Here is a 15612-nt window from a genome sequence, read left to right on the forward strand (position 1 = left end):
TTGCGGTTTCTGCTGCGTTTCCGCAGCGTTTTTGGCTCTGCAGAAACGCAGCAGATTTTGCTGCGTTGTACAGTACCTTTATTTCCTATGGAAATAAAAAAAAGCTGTGCACATGCTGCGTTTTTTTCCGCGCGGTTTTGCTGCAGTTTTCAAAACGCAGCATGTCAATTGTTTGGTGCAGAAACGCTGCAGTTTTACACCTCATCCATTATGAGGTGTAAAACCGCAGGGCAAAACCGCAGAAAAAACGCAGATAAACCGCAGAAAAACCGCAGCACTTTGTCCTGCAGTTTTCTCTACAAAATCCGGAGAGACAAAAAACTATGTGTGCACATACCCTAAGAGGTTTCTAAAGCCCTAGGCTGCTGTCAAGTCCTGAACTACGCTCCCCCCTGCCATCTTGTGGTCAAATTTAGGTACTGCACTCCTTTTCCATCTTCCCCAGCTGTTTCCCTTCTGTCATTGCCAATATCCGTCTACAGTGCACAAACCATCCCTTCTCCCTACTGACACGTCCGTCTGTCAGGTCACCTTCCCTACAAATGTCTAAGAAATGTTAACACAGCTGGCATTTGCCTGTACCTGCAGCGAGCAGAGCTAAGTCAGGTCACTGCTGTTTATCCATTAACGTGGTGCTGTTAATCAATGATCGCAAGCAGTGCTGATGAGCTGTCAAGGGAAGGACCTGGCGCTGCCATCTTAGTCTTTCTTGAAGCACAGGAGTATGTTATTTTTTTCTATATACTGCTATACTGTGATATTGCACTATGTAGACTAAGGCCTGAGGATCATGTCTGCACTCAAGACTGCAGACTTGTGAATTCTCACTGTACGCACTGTCAGGATTCTCCAGTACTGGGAGCCGGCAGTGAAGTGACCGCAAGAATGTAATTTGCAGACTTCCGGCCACATTCCAACTAGACGTGTTTTGGTCTCGCTCAATTCACTTGCACTGGTCAACCCCATTAAGGGAATGAAAAAATTTAAGTAAAAAAAAAAAAATCTTTGTAAAATATTTATATTTGGTGTTACAGTCGCCACCTCTCCCTAAAAAAATTAATAAAATTAATAAAAATTTAATTAAAAAAAATCAAAATGGTCTCAAGAAATATGTCAGCTGGACCCAAAAGACCTGTAAAACAAAATAAACATATTAAATAAAAAAAAAATGCATATTCATTATCATCGCGTCCCGTGTGCCTGTAAAAGTCCAATCAAAATGCCACAAGTGTCCATTAGTGGTTTTTGTACCTTACCCCCAAAAAAGCAATAAAAACATCAAATGTAACCAAAAATGGAACCATTAAAGATGAGCACAAGCCAATTTTTTTTAATTTATTTTTTTATTTTACAAGTTTTTTTTTTTAACCACTAAAATAAAAAAAACCATGCAAGTTCGCTATCACCGTAATTGCGCTGATGCGGAGAATCATCGGGCCAGATCATTTTTAATACACGCTAAACTCCATTTAAACTAAAAAACAATGGCGGAATTGCCTTTTTTTTAACCACCTCAACACCGTGGGAATTTTTTCTCACTTTTTTTTTTTTTAGTAAATTGTATGGTAAAATGAATTGGAACTACAATTCGTCTAAAAAAAATCTCTTCAGTGGGTATTGTGATAGAAAATAATTATAATGGTCTTTTGCAAAGAGGGGATAAAAAAAACCCCAAAAGTGTATAAATAAAAATTTGCTGTGACAAGAAATGGTTAATGTAGTGCAGGAAATCTAATCACTAATGCAATACATCAGGATCAATACTAATACACAGCGCAGAGCAGTAGAAGTCCTCATGTATATGCTGCAGTCACTGAGCTGGAAAAAGCACATGCCCCTGCTACAATTAACAAGCACCAATCAATAATCAGCAATGGAGTCATGTGACGCTACACGGCCAATCCCGTCACACGCTGGCCGCGCCTCTTACGTCACGCTCACTGCCCTTAGTGCGATGTCTGCGCTGTGAGGGCGGAAGTGATTTTTTTTTTGGTCACTGAAACTTTATTAGAAGCTGACAGCGACGTCCTCAGTGGGTCAGGTCAGTATGACGGAAGCGCTGCTGTGGCTGACACATGGAAAGTTGTGTGTGTTTCCTCCGGGTTCGTTGCCTGACAGCCGGTACCGGAGTAAGCCGTGTATTAGTAGAGCGGCTGCCCGGTGTGCGGACTTCTATGTGCTGTCATTGTCACATGGAGCTGGTGCATGCTGGGAACCTCCCTTTAATGTACAGTTGAAGGATTGTTAATTAAGGGGGTTGTTCGCCTTTAGGGCACACGTTTTAGAATATGGGGCCAAAAATTATTTTTGCCATTGAGTTCCGCTATAAGTTTTGTACAGTTTGGCTTTTTATTTCTCTGCGCGTTGAACTTTGATGTGGTTGTAAATCGGCTGAGAGGTCGGAAAACGCCGGGTAAAAGAGCTACAAACGCTCCCCTCAGAACGGGCTCACTGATGGATGCTCAGTTTACTCATTAAGTATAGAACGCAAACTGTACAAAATTTGTAATGAAACACAATTGAAAAATAATTTTTAGCCCCAAATCCATGCATTTAAAGGGACTGTCCACTAATTTCAATGTTAAAATGAAAACCCCTATGCTCTCCTCCTGTGCCGGAGCCATTCCAGTGGTTTCGGCGCTCACATGCGGTTGCTATGACACGAGAGCCTGCGACCAGTCAGCGTCTGTGTCTATGTCTCCGCTTCTGGACATATCGAACATCTCGAGGAAAGCGGCGAGCAGCCGCAGCCCTGGAGGATTCCTGTTGATGTCCTAACAAACGTGCAGTCCCCGCATGTGTTGCGGCTGTCTAGCAGCCACAGAGACTCGAACATATTATCCGAGCTCGCCCAAGATACTCGGATCACACGTTATTCGAGCACGCCCACCCGCCCATCCCTATGGATGACTACTTTAAGTAAAATAAATTCTCCAAAGATGGACAATTCCCTTTAATAAACCTAAAATCATTTTTGCCGCCCCAGCTAGCTTATTCACAAGCTGTCCATGTTCATTAGGCTACATTCACACATCTGGTTTTTAAATCGGACAGCATACTGGCCGCATGGATCTATTCACACATCCATTTTTTGCTGCTTTTCTTTTTTGCACTAACTCTGCTTTTAATGGGAGAAAAAACACTGAATGAAGTGACAGGCGGCGGCTTTCCAATTCAGTCAGGAAAAAACAACGTGTGTGCATGAGATTTATGAAATGTCATAGCTTTTGCTGATACTGTAAAACGCAGCTTAAAATTTACATTAAAAAAAACGCAACATGTGAACGTAGCCTAATTGTCCAGTACGAATCCCAAACTTTTAAGCTCAGGTTCGCTCAGCTCTACTTACAAGCTCAATAGAAAAGAGCTTGTAAGCACTGTGGATATTTTGCTTTCTAGCAGCGACGGTTAGCCTCCAAAGAACTCAACAGCTTCATACATGCCTATGACGCTGTTGAGTTTGGGTGAGGAGTCCCGCGGCCCGTCCTGGGTGAGGAGTCCCTCGGCCGGTCTGTAGAAAAACAATGAAGAAGTAACCTGACCATTGTTTACACGGTTTCTGCTCTGAAGACACTCTACACTTGAGTCAATGATGCCCGGACATCCTTTTGAGGGTTTTGCCAGCATTTTTTTTGCCTCAAAAATTGCTAAAGGGTTCCTTCATTGTTGAATGGAGTTTAACCCCCTTCCTGGATTTCCTTTGAATTCTGCATTTTTGTTTTTTCCTCCCATTGTTTCAAGAATCATAATTATTTTATTATCTCCTTCCATACGAGGCCTTGTTTTTTGCAGGATGAGTTGTACAGTTGAATGACACCATTTATTTCAACGTGCTATGTACTGAAAAATAGGAAAATAGGCCAAAGTACAATTTCATGAATTTTTTGGGGGGAATTTATCTGTTACGGCATTCATTATACAGAAAAAATGACCAGGTAATATGATTCTCTAGGTCGGTATGATTCCGGTGATTCCCAACTTGTGTAGTTTTCATTATTTTGGTGGGGAAACAAATCATAAATGAAAATTCCACTTGTGTCACTATGTTCTGAGAATTGGAGCATTTACATTTTTTGGTTGATGGGGCTGTTCGGGGGCTTGTTGTTTGTGCTTTGAGCTGGCAACCCATCAGTGTCAATGGAAGGTTATTCAGAGGTTGACAGCGGCATCTAACAGGTTATCAACTGGGGCGTAAGTTAAAAAGTTGCAACATTTTTGCTCAATACCAGGCTTCAAATTCATGATGAGCAGCCTTATGCCACAAATCTTACTCTAGTCGCTGACTGGAGTAAGATTTATTGTGAAGCGCACACCACTTTAAAGGGGTTGTCCACTACTAGGATAACCCCTTCTCATTCCCCACACTTAGCCCAGATATAATTAAAAAAAGGCCTATACTCACTTTCCATGTCGGCACCTTCCTGCGGTGCTGGCACTCGCTGTCTGGGGCTTTTGTGGGGTTGCATAACATGTGCTGCCCTGCGCCCAGTCAGCGCCAACTTCTGTCTTTGACTTTGGATAAATTGAACATGAAGAGGAACTCCGGGCTGCAGCTGATCTGACTTCCTCTCTATGTTGAACTAGATGGAGGCCCGCTGCTGTCGCATCGAGAGGGCGGTAATGTCACGATGGGGGCAGGCTTTGCAGTGTTGAGAATCTCTCTCCCCATGTGCTCACCCATCTATCCACTCTCTCTTTCCCCCCCCATGTGCTGACTTCTCCCGTCTGCGCTCTCTTCTTTGACCTGTCTACCCCATGTGCTATCCCCCTTGTCTGCTGTCTCTCTCCTTCCTGTGCTGTGTTCTCCCCTCATGTGCTGTCCCGTTTGAGCTGTCCCCCCCTGTGCTCTGTCTCTCTCACCCCTGTCAAATCCTATGGAGCTTTTTTTGGACTCCGTGCGCTGCTTAATAATATACAAAATTACAGTTGTGATAAAAGATGAATGTTTTATTCTCAACGCGCTTTGAAGTATAAGCTACTTCTTCCTCAGGGCATGACAGACATCCCCTGAGGAAGAAGTAGCTCATACTTCGAAACGCGTTGGGAATAAAACATTCATCTTTTATCACAACTGTAATTTTGTATATTATTAAGCAGCGCTCGGAGTCCAAAAACAAGCGCCATAGGATTTGATATTTCGGCGGTCACTTGTCTGACCCTTGGACCTGCAGCAGCTTATCACTAATTCTGTGTGCCTTTTCTCTCCAACAGCGGGTGAGTAGATTCTATATATTTTATAAAGTTATCATCGGATAAGACCCTATTTGCGCTTTTGTGTTCCTATAGTGCAAATCATTGAAACACTCACCCCTGTGTCTGACCGTGTACAGAACATACCACAGCTCCTGGGCAGGGGAGGAAGCAAAAGACAATACTGACATTACAGCAGGAGATCGCAGAGGATAAATTTTGTGAGGTAAAATATTGTTTAAAAACAGTCAGTGAAATATTTTACCTCACAAAATGAATCCTCTGTGATCCCCTGCTGTAATGTCAGTATTGTCTTTTATAATAATAATAATAATCTTTATTTATATAGCGCCAACATATTCCGCAGCGCTTTACAGTTTAACAGTTTCAAAACACAAGTCATAAGTAACAACGCTAACAATACAATAATTAAAGCAAAATAAGACGAAATAAGACGACCCTGCTCGTGAGAGCGTACAATCTACAATAAGGTGAGGGAGATACAGAGTACAGGTGTGTATTTACAATGGTGTATTTACAATGAAGGTCCAGCCATCTTTCAGGAGTGAAGGATAGATGGAGATAGTGAATGGGCTATGCACGCACACTTACACAGAGAATGACTTTGATTAGTGAATGTGATAGGCCGCTCTGAACAGGTGTGTTTTGAGGGAGCGCCTAAAACTATGCAAATTGTGGATAGTCCTGATTTCTTGGGGTAGAGCATTCCAGAGGATAGGAGCAGCACGGGAGAAGTCTTGGAGTCGGGAGTGGGAGGTACGGATTAGTGCAGAGGTTAGTCGAAAGTCGTTTGCAGAGCGCAGCGATCGGCTAGGCCGATAGACAGAAATGAGAGAAGAGATGTAAGGGGGTGCCGCACTGTGGAGAGCTTTGTGGGTGAGAACAAGTACTTTGAATTGGATCCTATAATGAATGGGCAGCCAATGTAAGGACTGGCGAAGAGCGGACGCGTCCGAGTACCGATTACCCAGATGGACGATCCTGGCTGCTGCATTGAGTATGGACTGGAGAGGGGATAGTCGAGTGACGGGGAGGCCAATTAATAGAGCGTTGCAGTAATCCAGGCGAGAGTGGATCAATGCAACAGTGAGGGTTTTTGTTGTTTCCATAGTGAGAAAAGGGCGGATTCTAGAGATGTTCTTTAGGTGTAAGCGGCAAGAGCGGGCAAGGGATTGTATATGGGATGTAAAGGAGAGATTGGTGTCAAACATAACACCCAGACAGCGCACCTGCTGCCGGGGTGTTATTGTGGTACCACCCACGGAGAAGGAAATGTCAGATTTAGGGAGGTTAGTAGACTGCGGGAGCAGAAGAAGTTCAGTTTTGGAGAGGTTGAGTTTTAGATAGAGAGCGGACATGATATTGGAGACTGCGGACAGACAGTCACTGGCGTTCTGTAGTACAGCGGGGGTAAGGTCGGGGGAAGACGTGTATAGTTGTGTGTCATCAGCATAAAGCTGGTACTGAAAGCCAAATCTGCTGATGGTCTGTCCAATTGGGGCCGTGTAGAGAGAGAAAAGAAGGGGGCCAAGGACTGAGCCCTGAGGTACCCCGACAGCAAGAGGAAGAGGAGATGACGTGGAGCCAGAGAACAAAACACTGAAGGAGCGGTCAGAGAGATAGGAAGAGAACCAGGAGAGTGCAGTGTCCTTAATGCCTAGTGACTGGAGCCTAGAGAGTAGGAGATGGTGGTCAACAGTATCGAAAGCTGCAGATAGGTCAAGAAGAATGAGCAGAGAGTGGTCACCGTTACGTTTTGCTGTCAGAAGGTCATTGGTCACTTTGATGAGTGCAGTTTCAGTCGAATGTAGGGGGCGGAAGCCGGACTGTGAAGGGTCTAGAAGGGAGTGAATGGAGAGGTAACGGGTAAGACGGGAGTAAACTAGGCGTTCCAAAAGTTTAGAGATGAAGGGGAGATTGGAGACTGGTCTGTAGTTGTTTGTGCAGGATGGGTCGAGAGCAGGTTTCTTTAGTAGTGGAGTAACGATGGCGTGTTTGAAGGAGGATGGGAAAATGCCCGAGGAGAGGGAGAGATTAAAGATTGTAGTTAGGTGGGTTGTGACGACTGGAGAGAGAGACTGGAGGAGATGTGAGGGAATGGGGTCGGTAGTGCATGTAGTCGGACGAGAAGAAGAGAGGAGTCTGGAGACTTCTTCTTCTGTTATGGGATCAAATGTGGAGAGTGAGCCAGGGGAGATGTAGGAAGGGATGGGAGTCACAGCACTTGGTGGTTGGGAGCAGATTTCTTGACGGATATTATCTATTTTTTCTGTAAAGTGGGAGGCCAGGTCATCAGCACAAATGTCTGTGATAGGGGCTTGTGCTTTTGTGTCTTTTGCTTCCTCCCCTGCCCAGGAGATGTGGTATGCTCCGTACACGGTCAGACACAGACAATTTTAGGAAAACCCCTTTAATGTGACCGGCTTCCTCTGCCTGTAGACACGTCGCACATCTGCTGCCGGGATCAACCGAAATCGCTGTGCCTGCATGGAATTTGCACAGGCGCAGTGCGATGATGTTCCGCTGGTGGTACCGCGCAAGAGGCTGTGTGAGTGTGTGTGTGAATGTGAGTGTGTGTGTGTGTGGTGCGACGGTGTTCCGCTGGTGGTACCGCACAATAGGTTGGTACCAGCAGCAGTTTCCATATTGAGGCACCCATCACTTGGGTGTCCCTTATGGCAGTCGGTGAACTTCCTCTGCTTGGAATTCTGGGATACGGTGACATCTGGACAGAACAGGAAATGAAAACATTACAAGGCAATTATCTACATATATTATCACCAGTTGGGACTTCCGGCCGTTGTCCACAAATCCCGTAAGACACCGCGGCAGTGTCACTTGCGCAGGTGCAGTTCGTGGCCTCAAGGCTGCGTTATTACTACTCATGTGCACGAGTAGCGGTGACACAAGGCCACGAACTGCGCCTGCGCAAATGACATTCATGTCACTGCTATTCCCGCGCATGCACAGTAACAGCCACAACTTCACGATCTACCCGCGCAAGCGTGGTAACGACGCGGCTTGTACTGCGCCTGCGTGGGGAATAGCGGTGGTGTCTATGTTTTATTTGTGCAGCTGCAGTAACACACCACTAAGCATACACAGATGTTAATTTCACCGCACTCCCGATGCGATAGGATCGGGCCTATTACTAGTTTAAATAGATTTGGCAGAAGGCTGGGACAGTGACATCAGCGCTGATTGGGCTCCGGGTCATGTGTCACAACACCGCACAAGCGCCCCAGGACAGCGATTGCTGACACCGCAGGAATGGCGCAGGCATGGGAGGTGAGTATAGGCTTTTTGATTTTATCGGGGCCAAGCTTGGGGTCTCACCAACCCCAAGCATGGTACCAACCCCTTTGAGCGTCACCTGATTCATTAAGAGGTGTTCAGTTACCTCTTTCCTACCAATCCCTGCGTTAAAAAAGTCAGTCTTGATGAATTGGGGCTTAAATTTTAGAAAATTACTTAACTTTTCAACATGCAATGATTTAAGAAGTCCTCTTATTAGAAGCATCTGGTTATACAAAATCACCCATAGATGTTAAATAGTCACCATCTCCTTATTTATTGTATAAATCAGTAGTAAACATGAAAATAAGTAGTTTTGTAATATATCTTATCAGAGAAATCTGCTGCTTTCTCCTCCTGGACTGATCGTTCATTCTCAAAATTCTTAATTCATAGGTAAAATCTGTATAAAGTGAAGACCGATTGTCACATTACTGAGATAGGAGATGACAGTTGGTGACTATAAAGTTTTTTTTTTTGCAGAACTGTAACTATTGTTTCAGGAGATCTAGCAGCAGAATATCTGTCGGCCTTCAGCTTCTCCCCTCTCCATTGGGTCTTATAAGCACTAATTGTCCTCTTCTATTTCAGTATTGTCAAAGTCTGTATTTACGGAGTACAGATTTTACCCATAAACTTAGAATGAATGATCAGTCCAGGAGAGGAAAGAAACAATTTTTCTCTAATAAGATAGATTACAAAGTTTCCTATTTTCATGTGTCCTATTGATTTATGAAATGGGAATTAAAATGACGGCTCCTCTTTGAGTATTTCAGCAGATACAGTCACTAATAATGGTTTTGCAGTTCCCTGCCTTCTCATGTCAGTAAGTGATGGTCTATTGCTTGGATACGCCATCATTTAATAATGACTTTTGGGACCCTCACCGTTTCTGAGAATGAAGGGGCCACAGCGCGGCTTCAGCTCTGAATCCCTTTCACTATTTTTTTCTTAGTTCAAGGGTATTTGTGGCCTCCTGCTGCAACTTTATTGAGTTTTGGGTCCCTGAATTACCGGGTGGCTAGGAGGATCACTTTTAAGGGAAAAATTTGGAGGGGCACAGAGTAGAAGTAGCACTGCGGCCTCTTAAGTCTTAAGATCTATGGGGTTCCCAGAGATCGGACCCCCAGGTATCATATAGTAATGACATATCCCAGCATTAGATGATGGAAATAACCCATTATTGGGGGTGAATGCTGATTTTTTAATGCAGCCCACGGACAAGCGGGGAAAGTAACCAGATTGCTAGCTATTGGCGTCCACTCTACACTTCCCCGGCGCTAGATTATTCATTTTCCTGCCCACGCACTTACTACAGTGAAGTTCAGGGTTTAGTCGCACACAGAATTCATTTTGCCAGTCTCCATTATATGTACATTTTCCCAACAGTGTCTCTTGGGTCAGTGGATGAGTTCAGGTTGGTGCTGTCCGTACATGGTGGATCAGATCCGTGCCAGTTTCTTTCCTATTGCTGTTTATAGACACAGTGAAGGGCTAGATGGCCAGACATTGCCTCCAGCGCTGTGCCAGCCTCCCTCCCACACTTCAGTAGCAAAAAAAATATCAGGGCTCCGCTTTGTATCTGCTGTGTCACTGTCCTCGTATTCTTGTTGCAGGGAAGTCCGGTGGGAACAATGAAGCTGCTGAGTGCTCTGCTCGCGCTGACTGTTGCTTACCACTTGGCAGATGCCACTTTGTCAAAGACAGACTCCAAGAAAGCTTCTTCCAAGCCGCTTGAGGCAAAGGTAAGAATACTGTACTATAGATAATCCCATAAGGACCATGCCGAGACGGCAAAAAAAAAGCCCAAGTTATTGTGATGGTGGAATAGTGAAGCGATAAGGCTGCAGCCGACTGGTGGAAACTTCCATAAGAAGATATATCTGTGTGTTGTAAGGCAATGTTTCTCAGCCTGTGATTATCCAGCAGTTGCAAAACTAACAAGCAGGCCAGGCTGCAGGAGTTCGGGGCATGCTGGGTGTTGTAGTTTTGCAACACCTGTTGAGTAGTTGAGGGCCACTGCTATAAGGCGTCCCTCAGTGTTACTTATAGATTGTTATAACATACCCACTGTCACACTGTGCTGCTAAACTCTATGGGTTATAGCAAACCACTTTGGGCAGACCTGGACACAGTGCGGGGCGCGGGCAACATCCGGCCTTCTGACTGTTCCAGTCTGGGCTGAGACAGCCAAAGGGCTGAAAACGCTGGCCCATAGGTTGCACTGTGAGGTCGCCCTCCCCCGCCCGGCGCCGTCCCTATCATCATAGTCTAGGAGGCTGTTCACTCGTCCATATACTTTTTGTGGAATGCATGTAAGCAAAACAAAAGTGAGTCACCCATCAAATTCCCTTGTTCAAATCAATGGGCCGGTGAAAAAAAAAATGGACAGCACATGGATGGCATCCATGTGTTATCTGAGTGCTGTCTGCTTTTACTGTTCAATGGGTAGGAGAAGTTTGCAGCATGCTTTAGTCTGGTCCAATTTAAGGAACAGAAAATTGTGTGTAAATGCTAGGTGTGTCCTGCGTTTTCAGACAATCACACGCAGGTTTGGACTGGCCAACAGGAGAACAGATGAATTCCCCGGTGGGCCCCTGGTCATGCTCGGACTGGCCCACAAGAGGATAGGAGAATCTTCTGGTGGGCCCCTGTACAAGAGTGGGCCACCACCCTCTTCTATGAACAGTACTTGGCACTATAGTCTTGAATCACAATGTACAGACAAGGGCGGCATCTTATTCATTTAATGATCTACCCCGATCATTGTTATGTAAACTTATGATTGAGGATAATGTCACATTTACATGTAACAGAAAAGTGGGCCCTTGGCAACCCCCATCCGTCACTGATAGAAGGAGCCATTCACATTCACAACTTGTGGATGTGACTGGTCTGAGTTTTCCAACCTAAAGTGGACTTCCCATCAATTCCCTAGAAATCTGTCAGCAGATTCGGGCTCTTCTGCAGTGAAGGAATTTATCATTGAAGACTCTATTTTGATGATGGTTTTACAGGACAGTGCTTAAAAATGAAATTCCCTGCAGCACCGTCAATCTAAGAATTAAAAGATGTCCACTGTGTCATTTGTTTTACGGTACCTAAATCTATAGTCAATACAAAGATTGAAAACAAAAAATTGTAACATAATAAAAAATGCATCTTTTTTCTTTTAATTTTTTTTTGTAAATGTCCAGAATCTCTGCAGTCACTGAAACAATGTTAGAGACATGAGAAATAAAAGGGGCAGAGTGGTTCTGTGTGTGCATAGACATAGAAAGACTCTTCTGCTGACATATTAGGGGACAACCTCTGGCCGACATTAACACCCATCCATTTTATCATTCTAGAATCATATGTATGGCGTCCTGATCACTCTGCTGTGTGTGGAAGCAGGAGGGGGTCTGCAGACCGTCTGTTCATTCTCATGGTTCATAAAACAGCAGATCATTGATTAAAGAGGGAGAACATGGGGGCTAAATCAGGACACCGATCAGGACCCCTACTGGTTCAGGAGAATCAATCACAGAAGTATAGGCTCGGGGGAGTCGGTGCTTCTGAGTGCAGGAGAACATCATAGTAGCTAGTGCTTTTCCATTGTGCGGCTAAACTCTGGGAAAAGCTGACCGTTACAAATGGAGACTTTAAAAAAAAGAAAACCCTGATATGCAAACATAGCAGCTTAAATGGGTTAGAATATATTGATGACCTCGTCTGAAAATAGGTGATCAATATCACACCGATGGAGGTCCTACACCCGGCCACCTATAGATCAGCTGATACATCCTTGTATCAGATTCCTCCGGTGCATGTGATCTCCAGGAGAACAAAAAGATCACTGGTTGAAATGTGAAATCGGATTCTCCTGTCGCCCGACATCTGGGGAGAATTGAGGCACCCATACACTTTAGATGTTGGCAGATTCGGACAACCATAGTTTAATGTGTATGTGGATTTAAGAACCTTCTTAATTTTTTGCCTTTTTTTCAATGCACATAATGATGAAGTGTCATCAGCGTGACATATTTTCTCTAATGTACTTTATGACTTGGACTCTGTTCACATCACATTTGGTGTCTACATTCGGTGGAAATCCTGTTGTTGAATCTTATGATTGTATCTATAGAGCTCTCCAGAACCAGTATTCACCAGCCAGACTGCGCGGTATATGGGGCCTATCATATACAAAGGCATGGACCTTTACATTTGGCAAACCCTTAAGTAGATTTCCATATATACCAAACCTAAAGGCAAAATGTATTGAGGTATTTCTTTTACCTTTTTAAAACCAGAAAGGATGAAATACCCAAAGTCCAAGAACACCTACAATGCATGATTTCCAGTCCACAGAATGCAGGCTGCTGTGTACTGTAAGCTGTATTCTGTCTATAAACCTGCAAGCATAGACTGACCGAAAGCGGCCTGATCAGTATAATGGTCTTTATAGAAGGCCATAGGGACACTGAACAAGCCATACTTCTCCATTTATTACAACGGGTATTTTACTTCATCCCCTTAACGGGTCATTAGCATCTTCTTAGATTGATATTTTTGGATAGCAGTCATTCAGTTTTGTGTGACTGTCAGGACTGGACTGGATATCAGGCAAATCTGGCAAATACCAGATGGGCCAGTCCAGTAGTGGGCTGCTTTGGCTGACAGCGGCATCTAACAAGCGCTTCCGGCAATTGCGCCGGAAACACACACACCGTGATTATGGGTCACTGGTGTGTTGGCATGACAAGCAGAGGTCTCCTGGGGACCTCTATACAGTTGTCAGTGCCGGCTTGTTGTGAGCGTCACCCAGTGGTCAGCGCTCATAGCAAGTGAGTAAATCTGCTATATAGCGGCAAAATGATCATCGCCTCTATGTAGCAGAGGCGATCGGGCTATGGCAGCTTCTAGTCTCCTGTGGAGACTATTGAAGCATGCCAAAAGTAAAAAAAAAATGTTTTTAAAATTATAAAAAATAAAAATTTAAAAGTTGAAATCGCCCCCCAATATAAATGAAATCAGACATACACATACTTGGTATCTCCGCATTCAGAATCACCCGATCTATCAATAAATAAAAGGATTAACCTGATCACTTAACGCGTAGCGAGAAAAAAAGTCAAAACGACAGAATACCTTTTTTTTTGTTTTTTTTTTTTGTCTCTGCGTCATTGCATTAAAATGCAATAACGGGCGATCAAAAGATCGTATCTGCACCAAAATGATATAATTAAAAACGCCAGCATTGCACGCAAAAAATAAGCCCTCACCCAACCTAAGATCATGAAAAGTGGAGAGCAGAGTATCGGAAAATGGCATAATTATCTTCTTTTTTTTTTTTTTTTTTTTTTAACAAAGTTTGGAATTTTTTTCTCCACTTAGATAAAAAAGAACCTAGAAATGTTTGGTGTCTATGAACTCGTAGAACCTAGACATGTTTGGTGTCTATGAACTCGTAATGATGTGGAGAATCATAATGGCAGGTCAGTTTTCGCATTTAGTGAACCTATCAAAAAAAGCCAAACAAAAAATAAGTGTGGGATTGCCTTTTTTTTTGCAATTTCACCGCACTTGGAATTTATTTCCCATTTTGTAGTACACAACTTGGTAAAATCAATGTTGTCGTTCAAAAGTACAACTTGTCCCGCAAAAAACTAGCCTGCACACGGCCTGACCAAAAACTAAAAAAGTTATGGCTCTGAGAAGAAGGGGAGCGAAAAACAAAACGCAAAAATGAAAACCGCTTATGGGGTTAAGGGTAAGGTAATTTTAACATTGATAGAATATAAAAAATAAAATCCAGAAAATCACATTGTATAAATTATATAAATTTATTTGCATTTTGCAGTGAAAAATAAGTATTTGATCCCTCTGGCAAACAAGACTTAATACTTGGTGGCATAACCCTTGTTGGCAAGCACAACAGTCAGATGTTTTTTGTAGTTGATGATGAGGTTTGCGCATACTGTATGTCAGGGGGAATTTTGGTCCACTCCTCTTTGTAGATCATCTCTAAATCATTAAGATTTTGAGGCTGTCGCTTGGCAACTCGGAGCTTCAACTGTTACGGTTCTGCAGCACAGGAATAGGGTTGGAGGGGGGAAAACTGACCCTGCACTACGACTAGGCTGATACCCTACGATGGAGTGGGCCACCCATTCCTGCGAATAGACCCACCGACGATCCTAGGTTAATCTCAAGTGAAGACCTATAAATGGGGGAAGGGGGTCCCTGAAAGATCTAAGGACTGGGTACAAAATTGGGTCACCTCCTAGAAGAAAGCAAAGAGAAGGCTGCAGAAACAAACTGAAAACAATCTAAGACTAGCAGAACCAGAGGTCCCAGCAGTGCACTAATTAAACACACAGAAGGCAAAGCTCCATGCCAGAACTAAAGCAAATTAACACTGTTGTCCAGCAAGGACTGAACAGATTCTAACATCAACTCCCTCCATAGGTTTTCTATGGGATTAAGGTCTGAAGACTGCCTAGACCACTCCATGACCTTAATGTGCTTCTTTTTGAGCCATTCCTTTGTTGCCTTGGCTGTATGTTTTGGGTCATTGTCTTACTTGAAGACCCAGCCATGACCCATTTTTAATGTCCTGGCGGAGGGAAGGAGGTTGTCACTCAGGATTTTACGGTACGTGGCTCCATCCATTCTCCCATTGATGCAGTGAAGTAGTCTTGCACCCTTAGCAGAGAAACACCCCAAAAGCATAATGTTTCCACCTCCATGCTTGACAGTGGGGATGGTGTTCTTTGGGTCATAGGCAGCATTTCTCTTCCTCCAAACACGGCAAGTTAATGCCAAAGAGATTAATTTTTGTCTCATCTGACCACAATACCTTCTCCCAATCACTCACAGAATCATCCAGATGTTCATTGGCAAACTTCAGACAGGCCTGCACATGTGCCTTCTTGAGCAGGAAGACCTTGCGGGCACTGCAGGATTTTAAACCTTTACAGCGTCAAGGTTTTCTTGGTGACTTTGGTCCCAGCTGCCTTGAGATCTGTCAGGACTCTAATGTCAGGACCCTGTCAGCGTCTGCAAACTGCCACGCAGGGCAGGGTGACTTACCCACACTATGGGAGAGCATGGGGTCCAACACTG

General features: G+C 44.0%; 1 protein-coding gene across 3 annotated transcripts in view; it reads left to right on the top strand.

Annotated features, from left to right (window-relative positions):
* The first annotated feature begins 1920 nt into the window (after nucleotides 1-1920).
* Nucleotides 1921-15612, top strand: part of CHID1 (chitinase domain containing 1) — a 540982-nt gene continuing 527290 nt past the window's right edge. For 2 of the 3 annotated variants that reach the window (XM_073554355.1, XM_073554354.1), the window contains exons 1-2: nucleotides 2053-2129; nucleotides 10122-10250. In XM_073554355.1, the coding sequence (XP_073410456.1) occupies nucleotides 2076-2129; nucleotides 10122-10250 (183 nt within the window). In that variant the 5' untranslated portion in view covers nucleotides 2053-2075. The other variant, XM_073554356.1, reaches the window with a different exon arrangement.

The sequence above is a fragment of the Dendrobates tinctorius genome, unplaced genomic scaffold (assembly GCF_039654945.1).
Source record: "Dendrobates tinctorius isolate UK_male_01 unplaced genomic scaffold, ASM3965494v1 ptg000211l, whole genome shotgun sequence".
NCBI lineage: Eukaryota > Metazoa > Chordata > Amphibia > Anura > Dendrobatidae > Dendrobates > Dendrobates tinctorius.